General features: G+C 36.5%; 1 protein-coding gene across 1 annotated transcript in view; it reads right to left on the bottom strand.

The window, feature by feature from the left end:
- Positions 1-19776, bottom strand: part of LOC113094568 (VPS10 domain-containing receptor SorCS3-like) — a 53183-nt gene that overhangs the window by 18977 nt on the left and 14430 nt on the right. The window contains exons 2-11 of the mRNA XM_026260153.1: positions 14312-14379; positions 9566-9665; positions 9317-9475; positions 9080-9153; positions 6640-6704; positions 3991-4109; positions 2384-2473; positions 2120-2299; positions 1178-1324; positions 32-134 (exon numbers count right to left, since the gene is read on the bottom strand). Coding sequence (XP_026115938.1) covers positions 32-134; positions 1178-1324; positions 2120-2299; positions 2384-2473; positions 3991-4109; positions 6640-6704; positions 9080-9153; positions 9317-9475; positions 9566-9665; positions 14312-14379 — 1105 coding nt within the window. The remainder of the gene's footprint in view (positions 1-31; positions 135-1177; positions 1325-2119; positions 2300-2383; positions 2474-3990; positions 4110-6639; positions 6705-9079; positions 9154-9316; positions 9476-9565; positions 9666-14311; positions 14380-19776) is intronic.

Below are 19776 nucleotides of genomic sequence, written 5' to 3' on the forward strand. Positions count from 1 at the left end.
TAAAGGAAGTGGGACAGTTGAACACACACACCTGTGGCTACTATAATCCCTGGAGCGGAGTGTTTGGTGGAGATGGTGTCAGGTGTGTAGGGGTTTTCAGACATCTGCAGGAGAAGGTGCAAGGAGCACGAGGGCTGAAAATTAGAACATTACACAGCATTAAATTATATTTCAATACATTTAAATATATCTACATAATCTCACCTTTATCAACCAACTGGGGCATCAGCTTTCAAAAGCCATGCAAATGAATCTGCTTTGGATCTCTGCTGCTTTTGTCCATATTTGTGGTATCCCTTACAATTAGTGTGACCCATTTCTTTTATTTCAGAGCTTCAGACAAATCTATTATCTATTATGGCAATTAGAATACAGTGTCAAAAATCAGTACATTTAAATGTAAAACCACCTAGTGATTCAAAACTAATTTCATATGCAAATAAGCAACACACTTTTATTCTGTATGTACAAGTGTCTGAATTCTTGTACCAGCAGTTTTTTAAAGTGGGTAATAAGTCCCAAAATACCCTAAGCACAAGGAATGAAAAAAAAAACCTTGTTTCATCTTGTCTTTCTAAAGAATGACAACACGTGTGCAAACACTGAACCCACTGTTTTGGTGCAGCAGAAAAAAAAAGTAATTAAGACTTTCTGAGATCTGCTGATAAATTGACTCCAGCTGTTCAATGTATGTCTTAATTGAAATCACCAATCTTCCAGAACAGTGTAAAACATCAGTGAAAGTCATTACAAAGATACAGAGAAGGTAGTGTGTCTTAATCAAACCATCAGAAAGCACTGAATTCAGAACTATTGTTTGGTAGCTGGTGGTTCACCCTCATTTCACTGTGAAACTCAAGAAGTTCTTCTCTGCAGGGCTCCACTGTAAATACGCATCAAATGAAAAGTGTCAACACTGTAATGTCTTGTTTTCATCTGACCATAGGTTAAGTAGGTGGCTCTGAGTGTAATTTAATGAATATAGTGGGTGTGACTGGCTCTGATGAAGTGCTTGTTTTCTATAAACGTTGGTGTGTCACTATAATAGGATCAACATTAATAATAGCTGTTTTATGATAAATAGTATTTTGCCTACTTTTATGTTGGTGACCTATGCTTTTTTTTGGCAATGTCTTCATGTATGAAGAAATATGTGGATGAATTCACTGGGTCTCACCAGGTTGCAGTTGATGTCATGTCCTGTGGTGTCTTTTGCTGGAGGCTTTAGTAAGCTCCATGTCTGGCCTTTGTTGTAGGTGATGTACGTTCTCATCTGTGTGTCTTCTTTCTTATTGGCTATGATCAGTCCGCTAACACCCGCCACCTACAGGACAGGACAAAAGTGATCTGAACTCAAATATTTGGATTTCCTCTTTGTGATGATGATGATGGTAATAATAATAATAATAATAATAATAAAGTATATTATTGTTATTATTAACAACATAATACTAATTTATTAGTATTATTACTGTTATATAGGTTATTATTATAAAAAATATTTTCAGTACTCTGTTCAGTTACAGACATTAGTTTGTGTTCTACTAAATTATTATGATATAACTTATATATATAATAATAATAAATCAGTACAGTAATCTGTTATTATTATCATTATTAATAGTAGTAGTAGTAATAAAATAATAATATATTCTTATGAATTTTACTGTTAGTAAGATTATTATTATCAGTTCTATTGTTTTCTTTTTTTTTTTTTTTTTTTTTTTACAATTATAGATATTAGTTAGAGTTTTTGCCTAGAAGCGAAGCAAAAGAGAAGAACGGAAAAATATCAGGTTCTACATTATTGCAGATAAGCCAAGTTTCTCTGTGCATTTTTGCTTACACTTCAGTTTCTATATGTTTTGAGTTGTTCTCATTATCAGATTTTCTTCTTCTCTTTGTATTCATTGCGATTAATTGCAGAACTTCAAACACTGCTGCTTTGTGCTGCATTGCACTGTTCCCTGTTCTACTTTCAAAAATTCCTGGCGAAAACCATGTTAATTACTGAGGTTTTCCTAATTGCACACAACCTTCATATGTGAACATTCAAGGTGGTTGACTTCTTTAACTTAATTGAGAAGCACCATCAGGCCATACGATCATATTTGCAGACCTTGTAGACGTCCACAATGAGGTTTCCTGTGAGACTGCGGAAGGTATGGAGGTTTGGGAGCGAGCGAGTGAAGTAGACCCCAGGGGTGTCAGAGATGTACAGACTGTAGGTGTCATTTTCGTTCCACTCCTGCACTGCTGCCAGCACTTGTCCCTCATCTGTACTGACAATGTGCATGTCCTGCATGGAGAACAGCTGTTAGAGCCACATACATTTCATCTTACAACTTATTTGTGACAGCTAGTGCTGTGTCATGTATCTTACTTTGGGTAGACAGTATTTAGGGAGCTGAATGGTCCTGAAGGGCCCTCGCTGATAGGACACAAAGTACGTAGTTCTTCCTGCTGTGGTTAACTGATACACACACACACACAGTCAGAGAAAGCACAGCTACAAGGATTTACAACAGATCAGGAGTTCACACCAGTCAGAACCCATGTTTCTTGTTTATCATAGAAGAGACTTTCCGTTGCTTGTGATTTAATGTTTTCAGCGTCTCGGATCTTGGTATATGCAGTGAACTCTATCACTGCAGGTTACTGCGAGCATTTGGGTCACAGTGGCCATTCACATAATTTCATACATTTTTGTATACAGATAAATACAACATTTCACTAGATTTGTAATGAAACATGTTCGTAAACCTGTTTTCACAAAACGCCAGTTTCCTCCAAAATAAAAGCCAGAGGGTTTAACTTTTGCTTAACTTAAAAAAAATTAAAGTAACAATATACATAAATAATTAAATATTTTTCTGTTCAGTCGACAGAATAAGAATAATAATTTATTTTGGCTGAGGAATCTCATAACCTTTTCTTATCAACTTAAAAGTAAATTATTTTAACTACTAATCAAATTTAGTATTTTTTTGCATGTAATTTAATACAAATATTAAATATAAATAAAGAAATATTAGTAAGCTATTGTTAGATTGTTAGAAATTACAGTATTGTGAAAACACTACCTCACAAATTTTTTAATTGTATTATTATTATTATTATTTTATGTTTTTTTTTTTTACTTTTTTTTTTTGGAGAAAAGGGGGAGATTAGTAGGTATGGAGGTATACAATGCAAGTATAAATACACAGTGTTTAATTAAATATTTTAAGGATTAAATACATAATTGCAAGGCAAATTGTAATCCAATTAACATGTAGACATGTTAAGATACAGTCACATAATCTAATTCTCTTAGTCTGAATTCACAAAAACCTAATAAACATTTTGGTAGCAAACTATTGTCTTGCTCATACTAAAATCGAACTTTTAAAGTGCAGTGTAAATGTACTGAATGTTAGCAAAACCTGACACATGTTGTACACCCTCTTATCAAGTAGATTGTAGCTATTAGGCTATAAATACAGTGCATTAAAGCTCTAATGCTTCGATTGATCCAGTGTCAATAGAGCTTAGATGTCCAAAGAATGAGGTAGTGTGTCTGTGTGTCCACTTTACAGGGTGAGGATGGTGCTACACTGTGTTTTTCCTGCGAGAGGTGTGGGATGTCAGACCGTCTCTTGTTCCTGTGCTTTTTGAATCAATAACCTCATTAATCTCTGTCAGCTCAAATCCAACAGCTTCAAGCAACAAAAGTCAAATGAAAGTTGCTTGTATTGACAGAAGAGGGTCCAGGTTTGGGATTCTCACTCAAAACCATGCCCTGTCCTACCCTGGCCTGCTGTTAAAGATGGAGAGGCTGGTTTCAATGGTTATCACTCACTTACACGGCACTGACAGAGATAAAACGAGGGCTATAAAAAGAGTCAGGCAGAGATTATTGTGACACACACACACACATTTTTGATATCTCCCACGCAAATCTAAATCAGAAAGGCTTATGTACTTAATGTAACGCACACACATCTGTACCTGTAAGAAGATGTATTGGTCCTGCACTACGAGTGAGTTGGTGTCAATTCGGCCGCTGAATGGATACTGCCTACCCTCCTCTGAACACTTTTGTGCTCGGCAGGTGATATACTGCATTTCTGTGAGACACACACACAGATTTATCAACGCAGGATACGCTCGTGCACAAGAACGCCTTGATCTACACCAAACACAAAACAGATGATCAATATCTCCCTCACTCTCGCTGGCACACACACACCAACACAACAAACACAATCAAGAACCTACACACATCTCTGTGTCTAGCCAAATTAATCAGTGCTCTCCATTATCAGTCTCTCTACTAGCTATCCATCCTCACTCAGAAGGGAGAGAAAGAGGGGGTGCGAGTAAAAGTACAGAGAAAGACTGAAGGGAGAGAGCAAAGACAGAAAGAAAATAAGAGCCAAACAAAGAAACAACAGATTAGGCATAATTTTTTTATCTGTTCAAGGTATCTCTGGAAAACAAATGAAGAGTAGGAGATATTATGTCTTTCATAACAATTTTAGATATTTTTTGTTACACGTTTTGAGATCAAATTTAAGGAAGGAGATATTTTTACATGGATTAAAGGGTTAGTTCATCCGAAAAAGAAAACTACACACACACACACAAACACACACACACACACACACACACACCGGAGCAGTGGGCAGCCATTTATGCTGAACCCACAACCCTAGGGTTAGGCGTCAAACTCTCTAACCACTAGGCCACGACTTCCCCCATTCCTAACACGTAAGACCTCCATTCATCTTCGGAACACAGTTTAAGATATTTTAGATTTAGTCCGAGAGCTTTCTCTGTGCTCGCAACAGACCCGGAAGAGAAGACAATGCTGAATAAAGTCGTAATTTTTGTTATTTTCGGACCAGAATGTATTTAGGATGCTAAATTCTAATTGACCCTCTGATGTCACATGGACTAATTTGATTATGTTTTTTTTACCTTTCTGGACATGGACAGTAGACTGTACAAACAGTTTCAATGGAGGGACGGAGAGCTCTCGGACTAAATCTAAAATATCTTAAACTGTGTTCCGAAGATAAACGGAGGTCTTAAGGGGTTGCAACGACATGAAAGTGAGTCATTAATGACAATTTTCATTTTTGGATGAACTAACCCTTTAATGTAGCTTTATATATATACCCTTTGACTTTGCAATACTAGTTAATCATGTTTCTATTGCAGTGATCCTCAAAATTGGCTCGCGATGTTCACTTTCCTGCAGATTTTAGCTCCAACCCTTTAACACCCGTTATCAGTTTTATTTGTTTTAGCTGTTGCACATCATGCCAATATTTTTAACTTTCAATGATTTTAACTCTAACAGTAGCAAACCCACAAGAGAGGTCAGGTGTTAATTTGCACTTTAACATTCAAGGTCTTACAGTACTAAGTGGCCTTCTCAATGTGGTGTACTGAAAAATAGCTAAATAAACCAGCAGACAATGCATGTACAGAACAGAATGTTATTTGAACAACAAATGATTACACACAGCAGCAGGCCATCTGTACAAAACAACTCTCAATCTTTAACTAGTTAATTGAGGCATAATGAAATTGGAATAGAATAGCAAAGACCTCAAAGCTAGGCTAAGGTTGGCTAAATAATGTTAAGCGGTCATAAGTACCAAGTTTATGAAACATAATTGTTTTATTACAAAAATACTCTACCCAGGAAAGTTATTTTTACACAGAAGACTTGAAAAACTTCAGTCTAAAACTAGCTAAGTAAAATATAATATAGTAATATATCAGGGTTGCCAACATTGGTTGCCTGGCTGGAGTGAGATACATGAATATTACCCTTTACCCACTTTCCATCTATAGTGTACATTTTTTAAACACTTTAAATATTTTAAAGCCTATATTATTTTTTAATACAGTCATTCCTGAAACAGCATATGTGAACGGAGAAAACTTTTCTTCAAATTTTAAATGGATTATGTGAGAAACCTTTTTTTTTTTTTTTTTTTTTTTTTTTAATAATGGGAAGATCTGTGAGTGCGAAGAACTCCGTAAACTTGTTAAAAAACAATAAGTTGTTAGGCAAATTAATTGTAGGTAAATGTCAACCTCATCCAGCATTCTTTTTGTTTTATTATGAAATTTACCATTATTTTTCAGTATGAAATTTTCTATTGAACGAACTGAAAGGACTGGTTCAAATCCTTATTTTAGAAGAGGTTTATTACCACCTAAAAAATTAAAGAAGCTTTTGCCACTGTCTCCATTTCCCTGTGCTTCAAATTTAGTTTGGTGTAAGCACTGCATCACTCATAACACATTTAAATGTTGTTTTTAGACTGTCCATAGCTTAGGGCCTGTTGTGTTGTGTCAGGCTCAATAGACTTTAATGCACAACACTGTCCCACAAGGATAAAACACAAGCACAACAGTCTGCCAGAACCAAGCCAGAACCATTTACTATTGAATTTACTCTTGTCCACAATTCATCTATTCATTTTTCACTGCGAACAAAAAGCATAGGCGACTGAGAAAGTAAGAAAGACATGGTGAGAGCACTAGGAGGGGAGGAAGAGAGAAACTGAAAAAGCAGGTGAAAGGAAGACAAAATTTGAAAGGGAATGGAGAGAAAAGAAGGAAAAGAAAGAGACTAACGTCCACTGTCAGTTCGAGCCTCAATGTGCACCAGGTCTGCCTCTTTATCCAGACCACTCAGCGCCCTAAAAATGAAAAAAGAAAAAGTCAGAAAACAAAAAAGAACAGAAGAGAGGAAAACTATCAGGAAGGGCTCCAGTGGAGAGGAGATGAAGAAGGAAGGAAAGAGAAGGAGGTGCCAGCAGGGGATGGACGGATGAGTACAGTAATAACACGAGAGTGATGGAATGATGGAAGAGGAGAGAGGAGGGATGAAGGGGCAGTGATAGACAGCATAATTCCACTGCTCCAGTAGACAGTCTGTCTCCAGTGAATCCTTATTGTTGCTCTGATAGCAATTAATCATACAAACACACAGTGAGAGTTCACTCCCACAAACCATTCTCTATCATACACACTTTCATTTCTTACCTATTTTCACCTGTGATGCACACACACACACACACTCACCATCATATCCTCTTTCTCAGGTTTTTAATCATCTTAATGTCTTGCCTTTTGTCATCCATATTTTCTTCTGAGACAGTTTGAACACAGTCACAATCTGATATTAAGTCATTCTTACAATCCAAAATTAAACCTTTCAGTAAAAAGCTGATATTCCACCTCTACAGAGCCCTAGTTTAATATAAAATCCTATTTATAGTCTCAATCTCAGATTAATATTAATCTCGGTGTGAATTAGCATCTCTCTCATTACATCAAACCCCTTCTAAACTTCTTTATCAGTTCAAGTCAAGACATTAAACCCCCTTAACATGTTGTTTTCTTGAGATCACAATGTAATTTTCTTGCCATCTCAACTTTACAAAAGTTTTCATGTCTTGACTTGATCTTGACTTGAAAATGATCTTGACTTGAAAATGGCATGTTCTTCACCATATGGTCAGCCACAAATTGCTGAAGTCCCGGTCCCTTGAGTTGGCAGGCAATGAAATTAAATATAAGTTGTAGCCTCAATCTCAAGTGTCAGACTGTGATTTGGAAGTGGTCCATCACTGACAGACATTGAAATATGAGTTCCTGATGAAAGTAAAACCAGTTTGCTCATATATGTTGCAGCATTACTCTATATGTGCACTACCACTTAAAGAAATTAAAACATTTATTTTAATGCAAGGATGCAATAACAAAAGTGACAGTAAATATATTTATAATATTTTAAAAGATGTATATTCCGAATAAAAATTTTATTCGTCAAAGAATCCTATAAACATTTTACCAAATATTTTTCAAAATGAGTAATTAAAAGAAAAAAAGCTTTGAGACAAGATAATTAAGAAAAAAAAAAGTTTTACAATGTTGAATTCATTAACATTAATTAATGCATTAAGTATAATGAAGTAACAGCCTTTTTTAGAGCATTTCTTAATCCAGATTATTATTAATTTATAATTGATTTGAACCTTAAATGTCACAAATGTATTAGTATGTGTAGAAATGCACATTTTTCAAGATTAATAAATGCTGTAAATATTGTTCATTGTTAGTTTATGCCACCTAATGCATAAGATGCACATCTGATGTTAACAAACTAAACCTTATTGAGAGTTTTACCAAAATAATATTACATTTAAACACCTTCAATAATCTCAGTTGGAGTTTAAATATCTCTTTCAGTCCCAGTCTAAGATTAAAGCACTTCTCAAAATTTCTCTCTCTCTTTCAATTATCTGTCTGAGATTCAACATCTCGCTCAATCCCATCTAGACGATAACTGAACGGGGGTTAAACATTCCTCTCAAACCCAGTCTGATACCGAGACCCATTATAGTCTGAGGCTAAACTTCTTCATTTTCCATTTTTGTAGTCACCAAACCTGACACAGCAGGGCTTCAGTGACACAAACACAATCAGAACAGTCTTCAGTGTGTGTGTGTGTGTGCTGCAGTACGAAGCAGCAAAGAAAAGATGTATTATATATTTTTAAAAGGATGTAGAGAAATGTGTGTGTGCATATGGATGTTAAACCCAGGGTTGAAGAAATGTTGTTGGCTGTCTCCACAGCTCATCAAGCATGTGACAGGCAACCAGTTATTTTTACTACACCCCACACAAGCACACACTGATGGGATTAAAATATAAAACCTGATCAAAAGTCTACACTTATGCTAATGTGACGCACAGGGGAGAGAGAAGTGACATGACAGTGAGATGGAGATAGATAGAGAAAGAGAGAAGGGAAAGAGACATTGAAAGTGTGTGTATGTAAGTTTATTAGTGTCAGAGTATTGGATGTAGAGAGTGGGTTTAATGTTGGATTAATTTCCAATGTGTGATTGTGTGTGTGCATGCAGGTATATTCTTGCAGTCAGATACATTTTCAGTGTGAAATTGCACTGTAGGCAAACTATATGAATATGAGCCACAGTGTTATATGAGATTGATGATCAGTAAAAAAAAATTACTCCATCTGTGTGTATGTGTGAGTGAGTCGTACCAGTAGAATCGCCCCGGAGTTACTCTCTCATGAACAAGAATCCACTTTTTACCGAAGTCCACCGAGCTATAAAGCTACAGCCAAAAGAGAAACAGACACATTCACTGTAAGATCCCTAACTGCAGCCAACAAATGTAATTATCTTGCTCACACTTAATTATCCACATTATCTGCTTTTAATTGTGCAGTATAAGTAGAACCTCTTGAGGCAGTGTGTGTGTGTGTGTTTGTGTATACCCTCTGATCATGGCTATATGCCAGTATCCAATTCTCCTGAGTAGGGTGAAACAGAAGACTCATGATGTAGAAGTTAATATTGAACTTTTGAAAAGTGGCTCCTTCATCAGAACTGATAAGTAAACTACTCTCCACCTCCGGATCAGATAAAATCAGGATCTGAGGAAGAGGAAGAATTATATTAGCTTGATATTTTCTTTCTGACAATTTTTGTACGTCTGTATCTCTGATGCATTTCAACACACTCACCTTCCTCTTATTGGTCGGACAGACGTACAGATAGCTCAGCATCGTTCTGATCATCACTTTATCCGTCAGCTTCTCATATGTTGTCCCGAAATCTACTGACCTACAAATATATACAAAGCCCACTGATGTGATGTTCATATTTTTTTAAACTTTTATTAATACATTATTAAAAGTTGTATCTGTTAATATAATTTAATGGAACTGTAAGTATTTTTCATTGCTAGTTCATGTTAATTAATATAGTTAACAAGTAATGGAACCTTATTAAAACATTAAAATCCAATGTAAATATGCCAAAATAATGATTTTTCATGTACACTGACACAAGGAACATGCACAAGAAAAATGTTATATGATCATTACACCACGAGTCATTAAACTGAAACTTTTCTTAAATGGGGTAGAAGTTTTTCCAAACTGGAAAAGCAATAAAAATAGAATATTAGATTTTCCTTATTTTAAAGATGTTTCCTTTTCTTTATAGTTGAAACATGTGTGTCATTGACCCACACAGACATTTGATTTCAAACAAAGCATAAACCAAAGTAAAAATACAAAAGAAGAGCTGAGGATTTTTTTTAAAGCATTCAGCTTGTTCTAATCAGGAGGGACACAATAGGTTTTCTGCATCATGTAATTTTTCTGTCCTGACTGAAAATGCAAAAGCAACAAAAAGAGCCATTAAGAACGTATGTGATGTTGAATATACTGCTATGTGGATCAAGAAGTTCAATTTGACAAACTGTTACCTAGAAGGACAGAGACAGAAACCACATGACCAAAACCTTTCTTTATGCTTCCCTTGTTGCCATCACAGCTGGTTAGTACAAAAACTCAAAATAACATGGACATATGGACACAGTTTGTTGGCTTTTTATAAGACAGGCAAAATAAAGGGTGAACGGGAAACATCATGGGCCACGTTAGAACCAGCGTATCCCACACAAGCACTGTAACTCGTCGTGTCAGGAGCACGGTGCGCCACATCTGCAGCGAAACTTAGAGAAATTAAATTAGAGAAATTTAGAAGTCATTGGCGTAATTGACTGAAACTGTTGTGTGTGTGCACGTCTCCGTTCCATCAGGACTCATTAACACCATCTCTTCTCCAGCATGAACGACAGCAGTCAGGAGATACCGCTGAACTCATAGAAGTATTACATTGCTAATGGTTTTAAGCCAGATAATTACACGTTGCTGTGCCGGAGAAGCGCATGTGTATGTGTCGTCTGAAGCATTATCTCCTCGAGTGCTCATCTCTGAATGCCCTAAGAGTGCTCATATTCTGACACTTTTACCGTTGGATACAATTACACTGCCGTTCTGAGCTGTTGAGGTTATTTGGGTTGTGTAAGCTGTAGCGGCACAGGTGAAGAGGAAGATTGTTCTCTGAGCGCCCTCGAACAGTGCTGAGTGCCTGCTCTAAAAAGCTCCTCTGACATTTCTGGTCTGGTCAAGCTCCCCCCCACCCCTCTCTCTCTCTCTCATCCAGCAGATCTGCACTGTACTCAAGGGGATATTACTCCTCCTCTCAGGACAAATACACCTGGGTACGTGTGTGTGTGATTTTAACAATTGCATGGGCATGCTGGATACTTTAAGAGCATGCATCTTTATTTAAAACACAGGAGAGTGTGATTAACTAGCTCCTCTGAATGAGCCGTGATTTGTCTTCTTCTTCTTTTTTTTTTTTTGCTCCTTTTATGCTGCCAACAGCAACATTCATTAATCATTCATACTGTTATTACCGACATCATTTACTACAGCCTGCAAGCTGAGCTTTACCATTCACCTCTTTTAATAACATGATGCCACATCCCTCCCCCCACTACTGTCTATCTCTCTCTCTCTTTCTTCCATTCGCTCTTACTTTGTTCCACTTTCTTCTTCCTCATTTCCTGTTTATGCCATTTCTGTTTGTGGAAGTTTGATGATGGCTCTCTGTTTTTTCTCTCAGTAAACCCCCCAGCTCACTTCCCTCTGTGTGACACACACCAGGAGAGGAAATCTCATCAGGGCTTGCAGCCAAAAAGAAATTAAACAAAGCCTTCCTTCAAGGTGATTGCAGTGGGTATGTGTGTGGGAGCGTGTGAATTTGTGTCTATGCACATGTTTGAAGTGATGGCTTGTTGATAAAGTATGATGTCATATTGCATATCTCCCAAAACATATCAAGTAGTCTGTTTAATTAATGCAACATTGTCTGCATTATTCTTTTAATTAAAATGGACAAAGGTCCATCCAACTATCAGTTGTACTGATGATGATGATCACGCTGTGCTTGTGGCTACAATTACGCTTTCGTTCAGTTCCATTTACATTCATGTGTTATTCATAGAGTCATTTTTGTGTAAATCACAACTTTAATAAGTGGATGAATATCAAGCACATAACTATAATGAACAGAGTAAATGAAAACAAATTTAAGATGCAGAGAGGTGGTTATAAAACTGATAATAACATGTTGAATTACTATTTAGGTTGACTTATATAAAGCACTTATCATTTTAGTTTTGTTCCAAAAACTATTTAAATTCAATTAAGATCAAAAGAATTGTCATCTTTGAAACCCCAATTCCACTGCAATCTTAACAGGTCTGAGCAGTACAGAAGCATATAAGTAAAGGGACTATACTAGTTCACACAGAACCAGTTAGCCATTAAATAATTGAGGGTCTAGGGTTTTTACATTTAATTAAAGGTACTTTAATCGCAGTGAACTGCAGATTTCACTGGGAGCCATTTTAATGGATAAAATAGCTTGGAAATGCTCAAGTGAGAAACGCCTCAGTTAAGCAGGGAATTTTAAACAGACCCTTTCAGACAGCCAGAGAGAAATATACCACAGCAGTCTAATCTGAAACTTAAAAAAGCATACTAAAGTGCAACGAGCTTCTCAGCAGCTTGTAAAGAGCCAGAAAAAAAGGTGTTTTGTGAATAGTGAGGGTTTATAAATGAGTAAATGATTGTTCTCTGTGATGTGAAGTCGAAATTAATGGGGGAAAATTTTCAAAAAGTAAGGTTACAGAATGTACAGTCAGTGCTTTCTTTCTCTATGTACAAGCCTGGCTTACACAGCTACCTTGCAGTTCTTTTCTTTCCATTGTCTATGCACTATGACAGGAAGAGAGAGAGAGTTGGGTCATGGTACAGAGCGTCCCAGGAGAAGACAGGGATTAAGTACTTCACCCAGGGGCATATCAGCAGTAGTCAGTGAAAGTGTTTCCGAGCAGAATTTCATCCCAGATCTTTGCCATTCATATAGTTTGGTGTACTTGCCACTAACGCACTTGTGGCTAATGTAAGAATGTGTGTTGATTTGTAATGGGCTAGAAGCGTAATACTAAAACCACAGTTTTTTCTGATCATTTCATTCAGACTGGTTCAGCAGTGCTGTAGCGGTTAAAAGGTTCATCCCAGATAATATTGGAAGAATGCACGCTTAATGTTCCTGCCCTTTTCCTAGTACTGTTGCAAAATGGTCCCTGTGCTCTCAATATAAAATACTGAGTCCTAAGCACACACCCATGAGGAACAGTAAATTTTACTTACAGAAGGTTTACAACAGAGGATTCTGTATTTGCATGAATTTACGATGAAAAAGAGGTGCGCTTAATTCTACTGAATGTGCTTCAAAACTTAAAAGTATATTTAAAAAAACAGTTTCTTAACAAATCTATGTATACTTTTAAAACCAGCTCTGTAATAGTGTCAAATTAAATGTTTTAAGTAAATTTTAATAATTGATTAAACTATAATTTGTCATGCTTTAAAGTTCATTCCATTTGAAGTGTTACTGACGTACTAAAGCACATGTAACATATTTTATTATAATACAGTTTTATTGTAATATTATTGGTTAAAACTTTAGGTGCCTTTTTTGATATTATGTTTAATATTTAATTTAAAGTTATTATATTGTAATATAAAATTGCAACTTCACATCACAACAAAGCGTTCGAGAGTATGACGCATGAATAGCGGAAGGCGCAACATTTTTAAATATAACTGCGATTGTGTTCATCTGAAAGAGGAATGTCAGATACACCTAGCATGCCCTGAGGGTGAGTAAATCATGGGCTAATTTTCATTTTTGGGTGAACTATCCCTTTAAGTCATGAGCCAAGATGGGCAAATTAACATAATTGTGTGTGTATTTGACCATTGGCTGTGTCAATAATAAATCTATTACTTATTAACTCCTTCACTTAAAACTTATTAAGTCCTGTGCCGCGTGGATATATAAAGTTTGGCGCTGCCAGTGTGCATGCAAGGAAAGGAAGCAGAGCGCTCCACACACACTGCCCTACTGTTGTACATCAATGCAACTCAGGAAACATGGATCTTATTAAAACAATGCCATTTTTAGTAAAGGTATATTGTGTAACACTAATTTGAAAATGTATTTCCATAGCTTTGACTCTTCTCTGGAGATCTCAACTTCTCGCATGACATGATTGGTCAGCACACTATTGGTCGAAATGCTTTTCCATCATTACCTTCAGCAAGTATGAAAACAACAGGAAAACCAAGCTAAAACCCAGACAATTTAGGCAATTTAGAAATCCCGACATGTCTGGGAAAAAGAGGACATTTGGCCACCCAATAATTACATCCAAAAAGTTTATTTTTAATAAGTGAAATATGCTAAAACGTAATTTGTTTTGACAAGGGGTACCAGAGCACTGATGCTTAAAAGGCTTTGAATAAACTCCATGGTGTTTCCATTCAAAGAAGTGGGTTTACCTCCAGAGCGAACTCTCCGTCACAGTTCCCAGGTTAAAGTCGAACAGTTTTGTCAAAATCAAGATCACCTGAAAGAAAAACATGCAGACAGTTAACAAATCACCCAGTAATCTCCATTTACACATTTCCCCAGATACAGCGCTCTTAATGTGCTAAGCTAAATGATAAAATGTCTGTCAGGCAGCCTTGCAGTGATGGATGAGAGTAAATATCAGGTGTGAATTTTATTATCTTGAGATGACAGCAAAATAAGAGGCAATGCACTCAGAGCCAGGACAGCCTGATGGAGGTAATGATGGTCATTGGAGAAGAAGAGAGAGAGAGAGAGAGAGAGAGAGAGAGAGAGCAAGAGAGCGAGAGAGAGAGACAGAACAAAAAAACATGATGCTATACACACATACGCTGTCAAATGTCACACTGAAACGTGGCAGGTAAAACACTTTGCTCTTCTCACGACAAAACATTCTGAGCACACACTCATAAACAACAGACACAAAAAACACACAAAAAAGAAAGGGATAGAGAGAGACTTTGAATCAAAAGCAGACAGTAAGTGGTCCCTTTGCGACCGTGTCTGTGTGAGAACACAGTATTCAGTATCGCCTCTACACACTAATGAAATATTAGTCTAAAAGGTCCAATATTTCATTTCACACTCCATGATTGTTCCCTAATGAGAGTTCAGTCAACAGGAGTATTGTCATTAACCTGAAAGAAAATCGAGTAATGATTTACGAAACGGATGCAGATACAAACACAGCCTTTATAGCAAAACCTATTCCAGCATAGTCTGTGACTTTACTAACGCTGATGTACCGGGTCCTGTGTTTGCATATGCATGTGTGCGCAACCTTCACTCCTCATTCACTCCTCACAGTGATGGGACATTTTCATCTGAGGTTAATTAACCAATCAGAAGAGGACAAACTATTAGCATATCCAAATACAGCATATCTAAAAGACCAGGACCCCAGTCAAACTCACTCAGCTTCCTGAACCAGCAAAACCACCGTGATACTGGAACTAATTACATTTCCTGAAAGAGGGAAAGAGCGACAGAGAGATGGGAGTCCATGGGGCTGAAAATGAATATTAATGTCAAAGTCGAGGTTTCTATTGTACGTTTCTATGAGGTCAATAATATGTGCAGGGATGTTATGCAGATTTAATCACATTTGCATATGAATGGTGGCTTTGATCAGTTCATGTTCTAGCGAAGATCAGATTCAGTTTAAACATGAATGACTTACTGTCATTTTACAGTCAATATGCTGAGGTCTGTTCAGTCGCTTTATTCTTCTTACCTCAAATACATGAAAAAGCTTCACCATTTCATTCATATTTTTATTCCTCTACCTTTTGTTCTCTCTGAAATAAATGTTTTATTACAGTACATGCAAAACATGTCAACATTGTTTAAGACTCAACATTCCTGTCTTTTTCAGCTGGAGCCAGTATATCATAAAATACCTATTATCTGAATCCTACAACTGAACATTTCCATTTCCATAATTCCCATATCTATTTCATATACTTTATTGCATTTGCCTATGAAATATGATTATCTAAATTGCAGCTTATAGTGCTGTGTGTTTTTACTGTCTATGTGTGCATGACCATTTTGTTGAGCTCTGTGATACCATGGAAACAACTCCTGCTAAGACCAATCAGTATCTACTGAAGGCTGCTAACTTGACAGTGATAACAAGTAGCAGTAAAATCAAAAACGATAACGGGAGTAAGAACAGATGGCATAGTACTACCAACATAGCTAATGTTTCTTCCAAAGGAAGCTGACAACACTTTATAAAGCTTTTGCAACTGAATCGGAAAGACATATAACTTTAGGATCTGTTTAAAACTGGACATTTACTCTGATGCCTATGAGCATAAAAAAACAACAACAGCAGGAATGACTACTACAGTACATGGATGTATATTTCATATTGCACAAAAAGACATCAGGTTTACATAGTAAAAAAAAGCACATGCAACATGAACAGCGTTAACTAGCTTATTATTTTGAACTGAATATAAACCAGTTTTTGCCTTTAAGTTACCTGCAAATGCATGTAGTCACATTTGTTACATTAAAATTACATAAACAGTGCCTACTGAACATTTATTCTGGGGCCCAGTACTTAAAAATGTTGGAATGTAATTAAATATATGATTATATTAAACTATAATTTAATAATTCACAATATTAATATAAATGAAGGTACATTATGTGTTTTAGCCCTATTCAATAAGATCAGAAATCACTTCTGTTTAAGTCATTTGCATTTAACCAAAATAATGTGTACCCAGTGGCTTGAATAAAACTGCTTGAATTAATTAGTCTTTTTAATCATAACTGAATCAGTGCAGAATCTGTGCCTGCAAAATTCCATAGAAACATTAACGGAATTACAACATACAGGTGCATCTAAAAAAAAAATTTATATCATGGAAAAGTGTTTTTTTTTTTTTTGTAACTAAATTCAAAAAAGCTTTTTATATTCTAGATTCATTGCACACAAACTGAAATATTTCAAGAGTTTTTTGTTTTAATTCTGATAGTTATGACTTACAGCTTAGGAAAATTTAAAATTCAGTATCTCGGAAAATTTTAATATTTTCTCAAAGAATTTACAAAACAGAAATGTTCAAGATCTCCAAAGCAGGTTTAATTATGTTTCAATACTTGGGTTGGGGCTCCTTTTGTATGAATTACTGCTTCAATGCAGCGTGGCATGGAGACGATCAGCCTGTGTGGCACTGCTGAGGTGTTATTGAAGCCCAGGTTGCTTTGATAGCGGCCTTCAGCTCCTCTGTATTGTTTGTCAGATGTTACTTATCTTCCTCTTCATGATACCCCATAGATTCTCTGTGAGGTTCAGGTCAGGTGAGTTGGCTGGCCAATCAAGCACAGTAATATCATGGTCATCAAACCACTTGGAAGTGGTTTTGGCACTGTGGGCAGGTGCTAAAGTCCTGCTGCGAAATTAAATCAGCATCTCCATAAAGCTTGTAGATGGCTGCATTGACTTTGGACTTGATAAAACACAATGGACCAGCACCAGCAGATGTCATGGCTCACCAAATCATCACTGACTTCAGAAACTTCACACTGGACTTTTGGATTATGTGCCTCTCCAGTCTTCCTCCAGACTCCAGACCTTGATTTACAAATGAAATGCTAAATTTACTTTCATGTGAAAACAGGACTTTGTACCACTGGGCAACAGCTTCTGACATTTTTTCTGGTTCAGGAGTGGCTTGGTTTTAGGAATGTGACAGCTGTAGCCCTTTTCTTGAAGATGTCTGAGTGTGGTGACTCTTGATGTGCTAACTCTTTTGTCCACTCCTTGTGAAGCTCTTCCAAGTTCTTAAATCAGCTTTTCCTGACAATCTTCCCAAGAATGTGGTCAACCCTTTCCTACCACACTTTTTCCTTTCAGTCAACTTTCTATGAATATATTTTGATACAGCACTCTGTGAACAGCCAGCCCTTTCAGCAATGACTTTCTGTGACTTACCCTCCTTGTGGAGTGTGTTGATGGACAACTGTCAAGTCAGTAGTCTTTCCCATAATTGTGTTGCATGTTCTAAACTAGCCCAAGAGCTACCCAGTATTGCTCTCAAAATTAATCAAACTCAATAAAGCTCAATTAAAACAAGCTCAATAAAGCTCAAAATGGAATATTATCAGTTTTTGAGATAATATTTTTAAAATTTTCCTAAACTGTAAATCGTAACTATCAGAATAATAACAAAATATTTGAGTTTGTTTGCTATAAATCCACAATAAAAGAAGTTTGTTTTTTAATTAAATTACAAAAAATAAATATCTTTTCCATGAAATTCCATTTTTTTTTTTTAAAAAAAGAACCTGTACACATTGCATGCTCATTTATTAAAGGGATAGTTCACCCAAAAATGAAAGTTTTATGTTTATCTGCTTGCCCAAAGGGCATCCAAGATGTAGGTGACTTTGTTTCTTCATTAGAATACAAACCAAGATTTTTAACTCACACCGTTGTAGTCTATCACTTTTATAATGTAAATGGATGGGAATCATGGCTAAAACATACAATAAAACAATAAAACATACACAAATAAAAGCCAAAGTAAACACTACAGCTCATGACAATACATTGATGTGTAAAGACACAAAACGATTGGACTGTGCAAGAAACTGAACAGTATTTATAGTTTTTTACCTCTGATTCATGCAATGTCTGAACTGTTAGAACTCTCCTGAGTGCGTTGTCAAGTAGGTGCATGAGGCGTTGTCTTCTTCTTGCTTTATGGTGGATCGCAGACTTATAAGTGAATTACTGCCACCTATCTCTCAAGTGGACCATTGACACTCCTAATTGAGATTGTAGATTGAGTAGGTAGGTGGCGGTTATGAACTTATAAGTCTGCGATCCGCCATAATGCAAGAATAAGATGCCTCAGTACCTGCTTGAGAACCAGGGGGGCAGGGTTTCATATTTTACTGAAGCACCCCTGGACGCCACCATTGGCTAGCGGACCCTCATCTGCTGTTAGCATTCCATTGACTCCCATTCATTTTGGCGTCACTTTGACAGCAAATAACTTTACATCTGAGGCATTTAAAGACTCCATTTGTCCATTCATTATTTCTAAAGAAATACAAAAATGTATAAGGCCCCATTACCTTGTATCTTACATTGTGGCCCCGTAGAAGCAGTTTTCGTAAAAATAGGCTAACAATTGCGTCATAACCTGTGACTCTCTGTCGCATAGTAGAGAAATTACCGTATGGACAGGAGGAGAAGCTCGCAGACAATCTTTTACTGTCTATGAGGCAATCAGGGGGCGTGGAGGCATGAAGTCAAGGGAGAAGCTCATAGAGAGTCCATAAAAGCAATGGGACAAAATTATTCAACAACGTCTGCAAGATTCGGTGGGTGATTCAGATTTCTCTTGGCACAGCGATTAGAAGACTTACAATTGTCAGACAGGTTGCTCACATGACAATCTACATCATCTAGCTCAGTTTGAGTCTGCGAAAGTGAGTGCTTCTAATTGACTTCATTTGTCTCCATTGAATCCAATGGGGTCGCTGTGTCCATTTCTTTTACTGTCTATGTTGAGAACGCACCTAGGAGGGCATGCTCAGGAAGCGCTTTTAACAGTTTGGACATTGCGTGAATCAGAGGTTAAAAAAAACCTATATAAATACTTTTCAGTTTCTTACACAGATCGATCGTTTTGTGTCTTTACACATCGTATATAATCACGAGCAGCAGGGTTACATTTTTTGTTTTGTTTTATTGAATGTTTTAGACGTGATTCCCATTAAATATATTTTGCCATATTTATATCAATTCAATAGAGGTGTACAATCTGCAAGTTTACCCACTAAATAAGTACAGAAAACATGAAAAAATGAGCAGATTTCTAAGTTTGTCCAATTCACAATAATATTCAAACTATTCGTAGTAAGTGCC

The sequence above is a fragment of the Carassius auratus genome, unplaced genomic scaffold (genome assembly GCF_003368295.1).
Source record: "Carassius auratus strain Wakin unplaced genomic scaffold, ASM336829v1 scaf_tig00215410, whole genome shotgun sequence".
NCBI lineage: Eukaryota > Metazoa > Chordata > Actinopteri > Cypriniformes > Cyprinidae > Carassius > Carassius auratus.